Genomic DNA, 16,144 nt, shown 5'->3' with positions numbered 1-16,144 from the left:
CTCATAGTAAAGAACTTCCCCCTGACATCCAACCTAAATCTTCCCTCATTCAATTTCCCTGGGTAAATTTCCCATGGGAATGGCTCAACGCCATCGGGGTAGGCTCAGATTAGATATGAGAAAAAACTGCTTTATTGAGAAGGTTAGACACTGGAACAGGCTTGCTAGGGAGGCAGCTGATGCCCCATGCTCTTCTGTATTTGGGAAGTATTGGGATAATGCTCTTAAAGATAAATTTTAACTTTGGGTCAGCCCCAGAGTGGTCTGATAGTTGAAGGTGATGATCTTCTGATGGTGGAACTATTCTTTCTCCTACTCTACTCCTTACTCCTCCTCTACTGTTATTCCACTCTATTCTTGGTGTATTTGTGTATGATTTGGAGGGGTGTGGAGGGAGAGAGATACAGTGATTCAGACTCCCTGACCATCCCTACAGACCTGTGCTCCCCTCCATCTCTCCCTTGGCTTTGCTCTCCCCAGACCAAGACATTGGAAGAGCTCTCTGAGATCTACGCCAGTGCTGCTGAAGCTCAGGAGGTCGCAGCTGCCAGCAGTGACCCCGTGCTGGCCCGGGAGCGGCTGCAGAGCGTTCTGCAGGACATTGCTGGGGCAGCTGCACTTCCTATCATTGCAGGTGAGAAGTCCCTGCTCTCTTCTTGCTTCCTGGGTTCAGTGCCAGCTTGTTCCCACCGTCAGCCACGGGTTCCCCTTGTGCTGTGAGCTATGCTTGGAAGTGTGAAACCCTGTTTTGTGCAAAACTTTAACCTGGCACAATAAGAAGGGGACGGGTTTGTTTTTTTCTATTTCATCACTGCATAAGAGCCAGATGTTTTTTCTTGTCAAGCAACAATAAACCATCTCCAGCCTTTGTGGCCAAGATGAGGACGTTCAGTCAGAAAACCAGCTGTAGCAGCAATGTCTGCCTGACCTGGTGGCTCTGAGAGCCAGATGTGACTTCATGGGCTAATGACAGCATTGTTTCTCTGCGTGACGTGAGCTGCCCATATAACCAGCATGGGGTGGGCAGCACCTCATGGCTCTGACCATTGTAGATGCCCTGTGTGGGGCTTGCAGCACGGGAAGGGTCCCCACAAGCTGACTCCTCTCCTCTTTCCACAGGAGATGCGCAGCCCCACAGGCTGCAGCCCATCCCCATCCCTACTTCGCGCTGCTACACTTACAGCTGGGACCAGGATAACTTTGGTAAGCAGAGAGGGGTCCCCATACCCATGTAAAAAGCTCCTCTCAAAGGAGTAGCAAGTGCTACAGCCCAGCTGTGCCAGAATGTTGTCCAAGAACTGGGCAAAAACCATCCCAACCCATAGAAGAGTTTTCTGTCCCAATACCCCTTGGAAACTGCATCTCTCTGGAGTAGCCACAGTTTCTGGCTGAGCAGGAGGTTTTGCTGTGCTCTCAGCCCAGCCACAGCAGTTTTTCAGGGGAAGCACAGCTTCTCTTTTTGCTGAGCTGACCTCGTTGGCTTCCCCATTCCTGGAAGACCTCTTTTGGCCCCATGAAGGTTGAGCATTCATTGCTCACCGGCTGCAGTGTGCTGAACCTGCTCTCTAGCTTGGGCTTTGTCACCTTCCTGACCTCCATTTAGTATTTGATAATCCAAACACCTTGCATCCCTCTTCCCCTCTGATTTAACCCAGATAGGATGCAGGGTGCATTGGGAACTCTGCATGGGAAGGAAGCAAAAACCCAACCACTGTTTGTTTTTAGAGAACCCAAACAGAATGTGATGTCAAACGAGTTTTGTTTTGTCATCAAATCAGAGCGCCTTATGGAAACCTAAAAATGCTCAGGAAGAGGTTTTTAGCTCTTTGTCTGAAGCCATGCAGGGTTAGACAGAATGCTGGCCGTGCTGCCATAGGGCCGTTGCATGGGGTGTCCCTGCACTGCTCACATTTCTGATCTCCCTTCCATGCCTTTCAGATGTCCTCAATGATGTCCTCAGCAAGGAGTGCAGCGTTGTCGAGCCTGCGGCCTCAGAGAATGAGGAGGACGAGGAAGAGGAGGAGGAGGACGTGGAAACAGATGGCTGTTCCCCAGAGAGGGACTCGCTGCTGTCCCCCATCTCCTCCATTTCCAAAGACTCCGTGTACTCAGCGCTGTCAGAAGAGGGACCCAAGCACTCCCGCGTGTCCCTCTTCAGCAGCTCCAAGGACTCCATCTCAGAGCTGACAGTGGTCTCCAAGAAGTCCTTGCGGTCTTTTGTCTCCAGCCTGAAGGACTGCATGGACAGCGGGTACGCAGAGGACAGCGATGAGAGCTCTCTGGACACGGTTGGGAGGCCGGAGCTGAAGATGGAGAAGACCCACCACAAATACAGACACACGCTGACCAACAAAATCTACAAACTTTTCAAGAGCAAAAGCCAGCTGGTCCTGAGGAGAGACCTGAAGGACTGTCCAGATACGGGCTCGCTCCCGCTGCGCCGTGCTGAGAGCCTGTGCCACCCCCAGGCCAAGCCCCGCATCCCGGCACGCTCCCGGCGCGCTCACTCGTTGCCGCAGCACGGGCTGGGCCAGAGGCTGCAGACCCCGCAGACCCCACAGCTGCTCAGCCTGCCCCGCCGGCCCTTCCTCAGCTATGACGAGGATGCCAAAGTGGCCACCATGCGTGTGGTGGTCTTCGGCTCCGACCGCATCTCAGGGAAAGTAGCCCGAGCCTACAGCAACCTGAGGTGAGCGGGGCAGCACGGGGACGTGGCTGTGGGACGTGGTGGGGTCCATGTCTTGATGGCTTGCTGCTGTGGTCACCGGGGTCCTGGTGTGGGGGACATCCAGCTGCTTTTGTCTGCCAGCAGGGACAGTGACTGCCAGGTGACGTTGTCATTAAGTCAATGTAGCACTGAGGTGTTCCAGCCCATTTTCTCTGTGTTCCTTCCATTGCTGCCTCGCTCTGAGAAGAGACAGGATCCTCCAGCTACCACTGGAGTCTAACTCTGCACATCACATCCTGCCTTGCCAGGCTGTACCGAAGGACTTTGCTCATCCAGCCCTCTCCCCGCTTCTCCTAGGCTGAAGGAGAGCACCTGCCCTACACTGACAAGGTACTTCAAGCTGCAGTTTTTCTATGTCCCCGTGAAGAGGAGCTGCCTGTTTCCAACGGCCCTGCTGATGCATCCTCCTCCATCCCCAAGCGACCTGCAGCTCCGCACCTCAGCACAGGCGGTACGTGTCCTGCTCATCCCACAGCAGGCTGGGCAGCAGCAACCCTGGTGTCTCTTCCCCCAGCCCTAAGCCAGGGAAGAAGAGACGGGGGGGGTCACCCCAGTGCCCCCCGGCTGGGGGGTAGAGCTGGGGGGCTCCAGGGTGACTCCCCCATCTCTGGTTTCAGGAGCCCACCTCGGCTGGGGCAGAGAGCAGCACCAACGACATCTCCCACTACATCGGCATGTTGGACCCATGGTACGAGCGGAACGTTCTGGGGCTGATGAACCTGCCCATGGATGTCCTGTGTCAGGTATGAACGTGTTCGCTGGGAGAGCCTGGTGTCCCCTTCCCTGAGGTACATCTGCTGAACACTGCGCCTGAAGCTGCCCAGCAGGCTGTGCTGTGTGGGCATGGGATGGAAACGGGTGTTCTGGTGGTCGGGAGGAGGGTTTCCATCCCTGAGGTGGTGGTGCTGGGCTATAGGTCCCACATATCCATCAGGGTTGTGACTCCCCTCCTCACTGCAGTCTGCCAAGCCTGAGGCTGAGCCCCAGGAGGACTCCCGGGAGCAGCTGCCCATCCTGGCCGACATGATCCTCTACTACTGCCGCTTTGCCACACGCCCCGTCCTGCTGCAGCTCTACCAGACCGAGGTAGGCAGAGGAGCTCAGCAGGGGAAAGGGGGTCCTCTGCCTGTACCACCAATGTGGAGCTCACCTGGGAGGTGGATATGGGTATGGCACAGCTGCTGTGTGCTGGTGGGGCTGAGCTTGGTCTCCTTGTATTCCCCTGGAGACCTGTGCACGTGGGCCCACGGCACTTTGGCTGATGCTCTGGCTAAGGGATCAAGGGTCTGCAGGTCCTGGCCCAACCATTCTCAACTGACACGAGCGGTTTTCCTTCCCAATAACTTTCTGCCCCACACAAGAGGGATTCCTGTCGGTGCTGGCAGATCAATCACATTGCTGGAAGTCTCTCTGGTGTTCTTTTTCCCAAACCAAACCTCTCCACATAACCCCTTCTCCATAACCTGCTGTGCAAGAAGGTTCTCCTGCTGTGAAGAAGGTTTGAATGCATTTCTGTGCTGGTGGCTTTGATGGTTCACGTGCTGATGGTCTGTTATAAAACAGTCTGAGGTGTAGCTGGAGGCAAGTGCCACCCAGTGCAATGGTTGAAACGTGTATTTTGAAAGCTGAAAGAATTTGCCCAAACTGCCCCATTTCCTGTGGAAAGAAGTGAGAGGGACAGGTTACATCCTCCAGCTCCACGGCCCTGTGAGGTCATCTCATCACCACATCTCCTCTCTCCTCCTGGCAGCTCACCTTCGTAGGGGGGGAGAAGATGACCGAAGTCTTCATCCACTCCCTGGAGCTGGGTCACTCAGCGGCCACACGGGCCATCAAGGCGTCAGGTCTGTGACTGTTCCTTCTTCCTTCTCCCCACTTCTGCAGCCTTGGGGTGGGTGTCCACGCACTGCTGGGCTGGAAGATGTCTGCCAGGAGGGGCTGCAGGGAGGCAGGGGGAGGGGGAGGACTTTGGCCTCAGTGTGGGCTGCAGGAGGGCTCTGAAACCAGGCTTCAGGTTCTTGCATTCCCCTTCAGGAGAGAAGCTGTGACCATACCTTGCTCCTTTTACTTCTATTAACTCTCTGAGCGTATGAGCTGTAAAGCAGTTTCAACCCTGCAGCTCGCAGGACATCTCTTGGCTAACCACTGTACTGCACCCAAGCACAGTGTCATGTTTTTAACCTGCAGCTTTTCTGACATCTCTCCTTGTCCGTCTGAACAGAGCTCACAGAGCACCCCTTCCCCCACAAACTATCAACACCCCACTCCCCCAAAGTGCTGACTTGGCCAAGCCCTCTTCCCAGTAATTCAGGAAGCCACCAACCTTCTCTGACTGATCTTTCTCTTGGGCTGTCTGGTGGAACACCACTTACCATCTGTGACAAATTACCCAGAAAAAGAAAAAAAAATACATTAAGAAGTGTCGGGCACAGCATTTCAAGGTTAATTTAATGTTGGCACAAATATGCCCTGAAAAACAGGAGCTGGGTTAGCCATGCATCCTCCTATTGCTTTGTGCCTTCTCCGGAGCGCTGGCACTGCTGCACTGCTCTCAGTTTGCAGTGCTTTGCCCTGTAACTTCTGCACTGGATGAATTGCTTTCTGGCAGCTTTTAAGCCACATTTTCCTTTCTGCTCTGCGTTCAGCAAAGCAGGATTTTTTTTTTCCCTTTTCTGTAGGTACTGAGTGTGGTGCTGCGTTAGAAGATTGGGGAGAAAAGGTCACCAGGTGACATTTGCTCCTTGTTTTGTGCAGGTCCGGGCAGCAAAAGGCTGGGCATAGACGGAGACAGAGAAGCAATCCCACTAACACTACAGATCGCCTACAGCAAGGTGAGCACGTGGGGGTTGCACAGCACAAATGTGTCAGAAATCCACCTCCGTGCTGTCTCAGCTGGGGGCTGAAAGGGACAGGTACTGAGAGTGTGCTGGTGGAGCCTGAATCCAGGGCCAGCGGAGCCAAAATGAACCTGATGTTCTGTTCAACTTACTGGCTAGTTGGTGGTGGCTTTCCACTCCTGGGAAGCCCAAGATAATAAGGAATGTGCAGCCAGCTCCCATAGCTTTGATGCGTGCTAGGTGCCAGTTTATGTCAGTGGACACTGCTTCCAGAGAGCAATCTCCTGCTGCTCACAGCAGTTCTATTTTTGTGGTTTCTCTGTAATTATTTGGTGTTACCTCTGACCAATTTTTTGTAATTCCAAGACCAAACAAATTGTAATGCCTACTCAAAGTTTGCCTGTTCAGCTCCAGGGAAACCCAGGTGTGGGTCAGCCCAGCCATAGGGGGTAGAAGTGGGAGGCAGGGTAGCAGCCTGAAGGATGGCATCTCACGTGCTTCAGTTTGTCCCTGCAGACAGCCATCAGTGGAAGGAGTCAGTGGAACGATGTTGAGAAGGTCTGCACATCTGTTAACCTCAGCAAAGCCTGCAAGAAGTACGAAGAGCTGGGTGGGTACAGCTGGGCTTTGGGGCTCAGGGTGGGAAGCAATGGGAGGGAATGGTGGAGTGAGATGACAGCATGGCTCCTCCGGGCAGAGCAAAGCAGGGATGTGTGACCGCAGAAAACACCTGGGAGGTGCCTGTTGTTCCCTGGGGCAAGAGATAGGGCAACATTTGGCTCTCCTTTGCACCACGCCAGGGTTGAAGGACGTTTGATTTCCCATTATCCTTTAGCATCAAGCTAGGGGAGTCTGTTGCATTGGGTTGCCCATTAGGAAGAGGTTAAATAAAGAACTGAGAGAAGAAGTGCTTGTGCTGGGTCCTGCCATCGCAGCAGCAATGCCCTGCAGCCAGCTTTCTGCAGGCTCTCACTGCAGCTCAGTTTCCTTCCTGCCTGCCATGTGGGTTTGTTTCATAATTACCTTTTTTTTCAGTTCAGGTTGCTGGGGGGTACAAATAAGGCTTTGAAGCTTTTAAAGGCAGCGAGACTTTTAGTCTGTTAGCTTGCTGATGTAAAAGCAACATCTTCTCATTCTTGCTTGAGCTCTGCTATTTTGACAAGTAGACACACAGTTCTGAGCAAACAGGGTTTTTTTAGATCCTCTTTCCTTGTGTGCTTTTTGTCTGGCAGATTTGTATTTGTGAGCAGAGCAGTCAGGTCAAATAGGTGGTCTACCAACTAGGAGATAGCTCCTATGTGCCCCACGGAGCTCCACCTAAATCTCCATTCCTCCTGTTGGTGCTCCATCTGATAAGTCCTGCAGACAACCCTGGAAATACTCCAGCAGGAGTTAGTTGTTCATCTCTGTGTGCTTGGAATTGGGTGTTTCTGTGCGAGTTCAGGAGCTTTGCTTTGTGCACTGGCTTTGTTTCAGGGCATGGCTTCATCTCAGTGCTTGGGGAGAAGCTTCTCTTTCGTGAATCTCCTTCCTTCCAAATAAACCTGGTCTCCTGAGGGTCTCTGTGTTTTCACACGCAGCGGTTTGGCCACAGGATGTCACTGTAATTCCAGACAAGCAAGAGCATTTCCAAGCAGACTGCAGGAAGGGCCATGCTGGGAGAGCTCATGATGCTGGGGCCATTACTTTTCTCCTGTTTAGGGGCTAAGATATTTACATGTTCTTTGCTGCTGGAAGATAATCCCTGTCTCTCTCATTGCTTTTCTATCATGCAAGTAGGAAAGCTACAACTATGCTGTATTTCCCTGCAAGTGGAGTCTTGCTGGGACCCACTTGCTTCGGGATGTGTTGTTGGGCAGGGGTATCAGCTGAGTTCTTACCAGGATCCCCAGGTGATAACAGTCCCCTTTTTGTTACAGCTTCAAAGACAGAGTGTCTCAACTTGACCATGACGGAGGTGGTTAAAAGGCAAAACTCCAAATCCAAAAAAAGTTTCAATCAGGTAACTCAAATCATGGTGCTTTTACATTTGGTAACAGGAGCTCCTCAGATGGGAGGGAAGCAGGGCAAGAGGTGGAGTCTGAGATCTGTGGAGCTGTCAGTAACTCCTTGGGGAATCCAGTTTGTGTTGGCCACCGGCCCCAGCTTTGGGGTGCCCTGCTCCCCTTCCCTGCACAGGGTTAATGCACAGAGCTGTCAGATCCCTCACTTGGATTCCTTTTCTATCAGCAGCTCAGCGTGTCCCAGATTAAGGTAGACAAGGTCCAGATTATCGGTGTCCAGTCCTCCTTTGCCGTGTGCCTGGATCAGGATGAGCAGAAGATCCTGCAGAGTGTAACCAGGTAAGATCTGCAACGTGGCACCAACCTCCCAGGATGGTGCATCGTCTGTGTAAGGACTTCTCCACAGAGTATAGGTGACCAAGAGGGACAAGGTCCTGATCACCATGGTGTACCTGTGCCAGATGCCCAAGCTGGTGTGACATATCTTCAAGCTCTGTAGTGCAGTTGTGTTCACATGGGATCCTGCTCATATCCCCAAAGCATTTTACCTTTTATGACTGCCACAGTCTAGAGGGTGATCTCTACTCAGCTGTTGAGCTCCTTGAAGAGCTTTTCCAGCAAGACCAGTCATGCATTCTAAATGGGTACTTGGAGAGCATTAGGTGTATATGAGCAGAGCCTTCAACTTCTTAATCTCACGGGAGTCCTCCATCACCTCTGACATGCCTATTCATCTCCTACTCACGATTTTCATGGCAGAGACTGGGGTAGAGGGTGCAAAAATTGTTTATTTGACTGTTCTTCCATCCATTGTGTCCAGCTGGCTCCCTGGGGACGGGATTTGTAAACTCACTGTGCTTCCATGGGCACAAAGAGATCAAACCAGTTGACCCACTGGAAAAAAGATTTCAGATGTTGTTTCATTTCCTAAAGAAAAGTTTCTTAGTTAACTTGTTTGCTGTGGAACCCAAGGGACTAATGTGAGAGTACAGTGCAGGAAACGTACAAGGAGTTATTTCCATTTCCCCAGAGTAGCAGAGGTGCAGAAATTCTCATTTTCTCTAGTGAGCCTCAGAACTGGCTCTGTATGGAGCCTTCTGCTCTGGATCCCAACCTGAGCCAGCTTATAGGACCTGAACCCTAACACTCAAACCCCAGTCCTGTTAAAAGACTGCACTGATTGCTGTTTGCAAAGTTTCTGCTGCACACCATGACTGTGATTCTCAGCCACACACCCGACGTACATCTTGGTTTCTTTTTGCTCCCTCGCAGGTGTGAGATCTCCGTGTGCTACAGACCAAGGGACAGTGATCCTCTTGCACTGAGAAGGTCCTCTTTGACTCCCGAGGACCCCTCTGAGTTTCATTCTCTCCTGTGTTTACCCATTTCCACCTTCAGTGGAGCGTTGCCATAGAAGACCCCCATGCTCTCATTGGACCAGACATGCATCCAACACCAAAATGAAGCTGTCCTGCTGGAGACCAGCCACTTTTGTCCAAGACATCCTGCAGTCTGAAACCATAGTGTGGTGATTGAACTGCTCCTGATGTGAGCTTCGCCCATCCTTGGGAAATGATGTTAGTGTCAGGCTCTGGTACAGCTCAGGATTCCCTGGGAGAAAAGTGAGATCTCCACCTGGTTCAGCAGGCTGCCAACACCAAATTGAGAGGACAAGGCAAGGACAGCAACGTTTTCCTGCCAGCAAATGGTGCTGTGGCCATACTTAGTGACTGCAAAGCCCATGTGATGCTGGGGAGAATGCATTCTGGAAAGTGAATGTCTTTGGCTGAGTGGTGGTAGGTGGGGCAGATGCATGTGGAGTTGAAAACCACCCAGCCAATGTTCTGATGACATTTCACTTGCAATAAGCCAGTGATGCTGGGGATGGTTCTCTGGGGATAGGGACAGGTTTTCTCAGGGTTTGCTTTAAATTATGAGAGATGGGTGCAGAGAAACAGCACAATGCAGAATGACCCAGCTGGGGCCCAGAAAGAGCCCAATATGAATTATGGACTGCTCTTTGTGTTCCAGTGAATCCAGTGCAATAGGCCATACCAGGGCATGGGCAGCTCATCACACATACGTGTTGGCTGTAAATCCAGGACCTGCAGGAGATAACCTTCCACTTCTTGCAGAGTTTCAAAATTCAGCCAGGAGGGAGATGGAGGTGCTGTTTAGCTGGTGTTCTTGCATCCTGCTCACCAGTGCATGAGTGCTAGAGACATCCCAGAGGCTGAATGCGCTATAGGTGCTTGAGGTAGAGCATAAACCATGCTCGTGCTTATAGGACGGAGGGGAGTACTGGGTAAAGTGCTAGGATTGCCTTGCCTCACCTCAGGGGGTGGCTTTGGTAGAGAAGGACCCAGCACCAATAACACTAGTGATGCTTGCAGGCAGTGATAGGCTCTGAGATCCCCTCTCCCATGCAAAGAGAGGTTCCCCCCCCTTCTTTCCCTCTGTGAGGCCTCAGGTACAGAAATTTGCAATAGTTGGGAGCTTTTGAAGTATTTTGACCCCAGGAACAATAAATGAGGCTAGAAGTGCCTTGCTTGGTTTCACAACCCTCAGGCTACTTCTCGTTAGCTGGTGGTTGCACTAACGATAGCTGGCAGAAGAGCACGCTGCCTGTTGCAGGCTGGGAGTATGGCAGCACCAAGGATGTGCTCCCTGGGAAGCATCTGGAAGGGACCTCCATCCTGCTGAGGCTGCGGGGCTCAGCCACGGTGAGCTTTGCTCCATCTGGGTCCTCCAGCAAATGGGGTCTGGGCAGCCCTTGGCACTAATGGGAGTGAGACTGGGCTCTGTCCCAAGGCCTGTGGGCACAGCAGCTGTGTTCCCCTTGGTGGTGACATTGGAGCATTTTAAGTGTCCAGCAGGCTCCAAGGACCGGGATCAGATTTTAAACAAGTTTACCCATTGACTTTTCACATTTCCCAGACAGGTTTGTGTGCGTTGTTTCAAATAGGGCTGAAATTTGACAGCTGTTTTTTTTCTTTAGTTGTTGTTCAATTCATTAAAATAGCACCTTATCCTGTCAAAACAGTGCTATTTGTGATCCCTATATCCGTGGCTAAATATATTCCTGCTGCTGTCGGTGGTGCAAAGCTCTTTGGTCTCAGCTGGCCCTACAGAGCTACAGGAGAAGGGGAGGAAAAACAAGCACACCCTCTGGGGACTCGTAATCCTGGCTCATTTTTTGACCTCTGATGCTTTCTGGAAATGAAAAGAAGGAAGTGGAAGGTCCTTGTACATATATGTGCAGCCTTACCAAACCTGTGTCACGTTTGTGCTGATCTGTAAAATAGCGTTTAAAGGACTTTTAAAGTAACTGTAAGATATTAAAGGAGGATTTATTTCGAGTACAAGCATGGTGTTTGTGTCAGTGTTCCCCAGCAGGAGGAAGGCACAGCTCGGTATCTGTGCACAGAGGGCACCCAGTGCTTTGCAGAGCACTGATCTGAGGGCAGGAAAAAGCCCGTCGGGTCGTCCTGGCTGTGAGCTGGGTGCCAGAGGGCACGGAATCGAGACCTGCAGCAGCGAATTGAGCTCAAAAGCAAGTCTCAGTGCTGTAACTCCCACATCAGCTTTGTTCTGGTTAAGGAGAGAAGCTTGCAGAGCTTGTGTGTGTGAGATCTGTGTGTGTGTGCCTTTCTCTTCCTGAAGTGCATTCAAGGCTGAGCTGGTAGGGGTGAGGATCAGGGTGTTGTACAGACAAAAGAACCCCAACCCACCCATCAGGTGGGCTGAGCTGGTGCTGGGGTGGGTGCTGTGGGTCACGTCCCAGGTGCAGGGACTTGCCCATAGGCGTGTGCGGCTCAGCACCTCTGATCCCTTCCTCGTGCTCACCTGCTGTGTGTTGGCAGTGCCAGTGCAAAAGCTTCCCCTTGCACCTTCCTGGTAGAAGTCCCAGCCCAGCAGTGCTGTGCCCCCCATTCTGTGTGCGTCCATCGCTGCAGCTCAGGTGTCCTTCAGCCCAGCTGGGCTCCCTGCCCACACTCCTGTGTCACCCTCTGCCACTGCTTGACCTCGCAGGGGTTCACCAACACAATTCACATCTTTTCAGGAGGAAAAAGGAGAAGCAGAGGTGAGGCACAGGGCCCGGCTCCCTGCCCTGCTTCCCTCCTGGACTGCTGGTTTCCAAAGCATGGTTCAGCGTAATGCTTTCAAGGAGTTGCAGGTAGAACAGAGTGGAAGTCTGCTGTGAGTTTTGCTCATTTCTGAAGGGTTTTGGCTGGTGCTGAGGTCTGAGAAGGGCAGGTGACTCCTATGTGCCTCGGGATCACTCTGTTCAGGATTGGTGAGAGCGAAGCTGGGAAGCAGAATGCCAGAGGAGGCTGATGCTCACCTGGCAGTGCCTGCTGCTCCGGTGTCCTTATCTCACTTGTGCTAATTAATGATCAATTAAAGGTTCATGAGGCTCCCAGTGCCTGGATGAAGAACAGTTTTCCAATAGGGAAAATTCACTCGAGAAGAGGAACAATGTGCCAACGACACAAAGATGCATAAGGATCAGTGCTCAGACACAGCCCACGTGTCAGTGCTCGCTGTGAGCACAATTCGCTCCTTGCTGATCCCTCTAAGCTCCTGGCTTAGGAACCTGGGGGCTCTCAGAAGCGGTCAGACCTGGAGTGGCAGCAACCTGGCAGAGGACACAGCTGCTTTCCTTGCTGGTGAGATGTGCTCAATTTGCTGTGCCTGTGCACTGACTGCAGTGTCTTTCCAGAAGGGCTGTCTGAACCGCAGGCTGAGGCACTGCCCCTGGAGCCAGAGATGTGAGGACAGATCTGTCTGCAGAGCCAGGGCTTGGGCACTGCCTCACTCTGAAAGAGCCTCTTCCTGTACAACAGTGCCTTTCTTTCCCATAGTTGGTTTCTGTGTTGACTTATAACCAACCATGGCTCTAAGCCACCTGAGAACAGGACGCTCTTGTGAGAGGTTCCTCGAAGAAACTGCACAAAGCTCAGCCCATTGGGAGCCTCCCTGCCCAGGAACCCAGCTGAAATGTGATCCCAAAGCAGTTTTGCTTCTGTTTTCGGGGCAGTTTTAATGGGGCACAGGGCACTGTCACCAACAAGAAGCAATGGGGTAGCTCCAGCTACCTTCTTTAGCACATGGTCCCCAGGAGGTGATGTGAGGGACGAAGGAAGGGGCAGCACCTATATGTGCACACCTGCAGCCCATCGTGAGCCCCTTCCCATGCAGCAGGGTGACCCATGATGTGACCCTCCAAGATGTGATGTGCTGGGGCTGACATGAGCACCTGAGACCATGTGATAGCAAGGATTCTTCCTCTGCTTAACTTCACAGCCATCACAGGAGGAAATACGTGCCAATCTTCAGTTTGGAGCCAAATTCTGCCCCTCTTAGAGCCATCTGTGTTATATCATGGCTGAAGCCTGCGTGCCGCCGAGGCACCTCTGCACACAGATGTGCTTGCTGCGTTGTAAGTGCTGATGTGGGCAGAAGGGTTGCACTGAGCTCCCTGCTGCAGGTTTGGGAACAGCTCCCCGTGCTTTAGGGTAAAAGAGTGGGTGGGTCTGTGTGCAGCACCAGTCTGTTACTCAAGCAGACCTGCCCAAGTGTATCACTGAGCACAGCAGTGCCACACCGACACGGTCCGCTTGTCAACACATGGCCGTACCCAGCAGGTAGCTGCATGCTCTTTGTGTCAAGTTTCTATTCCAACAGACACGTGAAAAACAAAAGCACCCCCCGCAGCCGGGCCCTGCAGACACGTGCAGCTCTGAATGGAGGTTTCACTCCAGCATACAACTCAAGGTCCTTCCAGGGCTGTGCTCACCCCGTGCTGCTCAGGTACCGGCCGCTCAGGGTGGTTGCTGGGCAATTTCAGAGTTCCCCATATTGTGGGGGCTTTATTCCTCCTCTGTGGCTTTCTCCCATCTTCCTTCCTCCCCCAGTTCTCCACCCCTGGCTTTAAAAAGGACGAGGGATGGAGCAGCACTGATGGGGGGTAAGGAAATGGCAGTGCCACTGCCAGGAGGGTGCAAACCAACCCTTTGCAAGGACCTGGAAACAATAGGGAAATGAGGGATCTCTTGGGAGCAAAGCACATTACACCCATGCTGTTTAGGGAGGGGGAGAAAGGCTGCTGTGTAACTGTGGTGCTTCCCATGTTCTCATGAATGAGACGGATGATGGAGCAGATGACACCTGAATTATTTTCATAGGTGAGGCTGAGCAGAGGAGGAAAGTGCCTGGGTAGGAAAATCAGAATTTAAAGGTAGTATCCTTATATATCCATAGAGTGCAGTGCAGAGGGGGCCAGCACGTGGGGCTGAGGGGCGGTGGGGACGTGGGGATGCTGGGATGCAGCCTGGCTCTGAGCTGCTGTGGTTGTGCACAGGGCAGGGATGCTTGCCATGCCCGCTTGTGTACTCGTGCTGGATGGGTTTTGGAGCCATCCCTGCCCATGTGAGCAAGCATGGGGTTAGGCAACAACCTGCCCCTGCTCTGCCCCACCCCATGGGATGGAAACCGGAGCTCGTGCAGCCTGAAAATCCACTGTGGGAGCAGCCCTGCTGCCCTGGCACCCACACTGTTTCTGGGAGCAGAAATGCAAGCCCTTGACTTATGTGCATGCAGCGTTTCAGATTTGCACAAAAAGCCAGATCTGGAGGTGGTGTCCAGCAGCTGATCTTGGTGCCAGCAGCACACAGTGGCTGCAGCACCCACATCCACCTCCTGCTGCCTTGGCTGCTCCATCGCTGCGTGTTGCTGTGATTCCAGGCACAGTGGTTTCTTATCAGCTGTCTGCTCAAGCTGTTTGCTATGATTTCTAGCCTGTATTATCCTAGAGGTGAGCAGTCATCCCTCCTGCTGTTAGCACATGTACAGCCTTTATCCACCCTTGCAAGACATGCTGATGCTGCTCAGACTTGCAAAGCCCATGATTTATTATTTTCTTCTGCTTGCTTCTTACTGTGGGCTTTTCACAAAGTCTTGAAGGTAGCTTAGTTTGGACAAACCAAAAAGGCAAACTAAGGCCACAAAACCAGCTGTTCCCTTGGATTCCCTTTTCCTCCCTGTATCTCCATCCTCTCTGTTAAAGATAAAATAAACCAGAATCTGACCGGGTTGAGATGTGACATAAAATATTGCTTGGTCTGTGACTTGCTCCCTTGCAAATGGGAGGAAAACCATCCCTTGTCTTTAGCCATGGTGGTTCAGATGTGGGCCAGCAGAGCCTTCCCTGCAGGCTGGGTGGTTTGGCAGGAGCGGCGCTCAGACTGCGTCCTTTTCTTCCTGCAAATACCTCTCCTTCCCTCAGAAACCCAGCCAGCTTGCTGGGTCTGCTATGACAGCAGCCACGTAATGACAGAAAATTAAAGCATGGAAGAATGAAGTTATCTGTGAATAGAAACCAGAGCAGGAAGAGAGGTGCTCCAGAGCTCCTCTTTGACTGAAGAAGAGCTTTGTGCTTTGGAGGTGGGCATAGGGTGATGGTGCAGTGGTGAGCACTGAAGAGCAATGGCTTGGAGGGAGCTGGTCCCAGCACTGTGCTGTGGGCCGTTGGATGTGCATCACCATGCTCATTGGCTGTATAAATCCACGCTCACCATTGCTGGTGTGTTTTCAAAGCATACAGAGCAGTGTGCCACTCCTCAGCAGGAAAGCCCCAGGCTGGGCAGCACATTCCTTCTGAGCTGGAAAACCCCTCCTGAAGTGGTGCTTCAGGTGAGTGCATTGTTGTGTTGCTTGGACAGAGCTCTTCCATAGAGACTGTTATGGAAAACACGGGGAACCAACTGCTTCCTCCCCATTACTCAGGTTGCCATGAGCAAATATGACCCCATATGAAATCCTGCTGCTGGCACCAGGAACAAAGCTCACAGGCACGGAAGGTTTCCAGGAAAACCCTTGAGTGAAATGAATTTGGGGTCAGAACCCCAGAGGCGGTGGCACTGAGGGGCTCATCCCCCACGCTGTGACTTTGGCAGCTGTGTGAGAAACAGCCTCTGCCTGCAGCAGTTCCTGCACACCAGGTGCCTGCGCTGCTGCAGGATGGATGCAGCATGGCAGCAGGACGCATGGATGTAAGCTGTCAAATGGCACTGCCCAAACCTGAGCCACGGCACGCCGGAGAAGCGAACTGTGATGCTGGTGGGGAAAAACCCTCTGCAAACAGTAACCTCACGTCCGTGTGTCTCTGTTGCCCTGTCCACGCATCCACACCACGACCAGGTTCTTCATGAATGGGAGTGTGAACGAACCCAGTTGAGGAGAAACGTGGGTGTTATTGCTCTGTGTGTATGGGGCGTGCAGAGCTGAGCCCCCCTTTGGCACCAGCATGGCAGGGGGCTGTGAGAAGCAGCAGTCAGCTGAGCGGCCGCCTCCGGCCTTTCTCTTCTGGGCAGGAAGGAAGTGGGTTATTTTTAAAGCTGGGGCCCAGGTATGGAACCGTATCTCGTGTTTTTCTGTTTGTAAAAAAGGTGAGATGGGATACGGCACTGGCTGCCATCCCCATGCCCTGTGTCAGGAGTGTTCACCCTGTGCCTCAAAGCAGCTTGGAGCTGAAGCGTTCTGCTGCTGGGTGCTGAGCCGGCCCCAGCCGTGCT

At 52.5% G+C, this 16,144-nt stretch overlaps 1 protein-coding gene across 3 annotated transcripts in view; it reads left to right on the top strand.

Moving 5' to 3' along the window:
• PIK3R5 (phosphoinositide-3-kinase regulatory subunit 5) overlaps positions 1-10,927 on the top strand; it is a 42,428-nt gene extending 31,501 nt beyond the window's left edge. For 2 of the 3 annotated variants that reach the window (XM_010721232.3, XM_010721230.3), the window contains exons 8-19: positions 481-634; positions 1,120-1,203; positions 1,939-2,689; positions 3,026-3,179; positions 3,346-3,471; positions 3,689-3,814; positions 4,479-4,572; positions 5,483-5,559; positions 6,082-6,175; positions 7,485-7,567; positions 7,795-7,907; positions 8,841-10,927. In XM_010721232.3, the coding sequence (XP_010719534.1) occupies positions 481-634; positions 1,120-1,203; positions 1,939-2,689; positions 3,026-3,179; positions 3,346-3,471; positions 3,689-3,814; positions 4,479-4,572; positions 5,483-5,559; positions 6,082-6,175; positions 7,485-7,567; positions 7,795-7,907; positions 8,841-8,982 (1,998 nt within the window). In that variant the 3' untranslated portion in view covers positions 8,983-10,927. The remainder of the gene's footprint in view (positions 1-480; positions 635-1,119; positions 1,204-1,938; positions 2,690-3,025; positions 3,180-3,345; positions 3,472-3,688; positions 3,815-4,478; positions 4,573-5,482; positions 5,560-6,081; positions 6,176-7,484; positions 7,568-7,794; positions 7,908-8,840) is intronic. The other variant, XM_010721233.3, reaches the window with a different exon arrangement.
• The last annotated feature ends 5,217 nt before the right edge of the window (positions 10,928-16,144 follow it).

The sequence above is a fragment of the Meleagris gallopavo genome, chromosome 20 (assembly GCF_000146605.3).
Source record: "Meleagris gallopavo isolate NT-WF06-2002-E0010 breed Aviagen turkey brand Nicholas breeding stock chromosome 20, Turkey_5.1, whole genome shotgun sequence".
NCBI lineage: Eukaryota > Metazoa > Chordata > Aves > Galliformes > Phasianidae > Meleagris > Meleagris gallopavo.
This window is presented reverse-complemented; position numbering and strand designations above follow the sequence as displayed.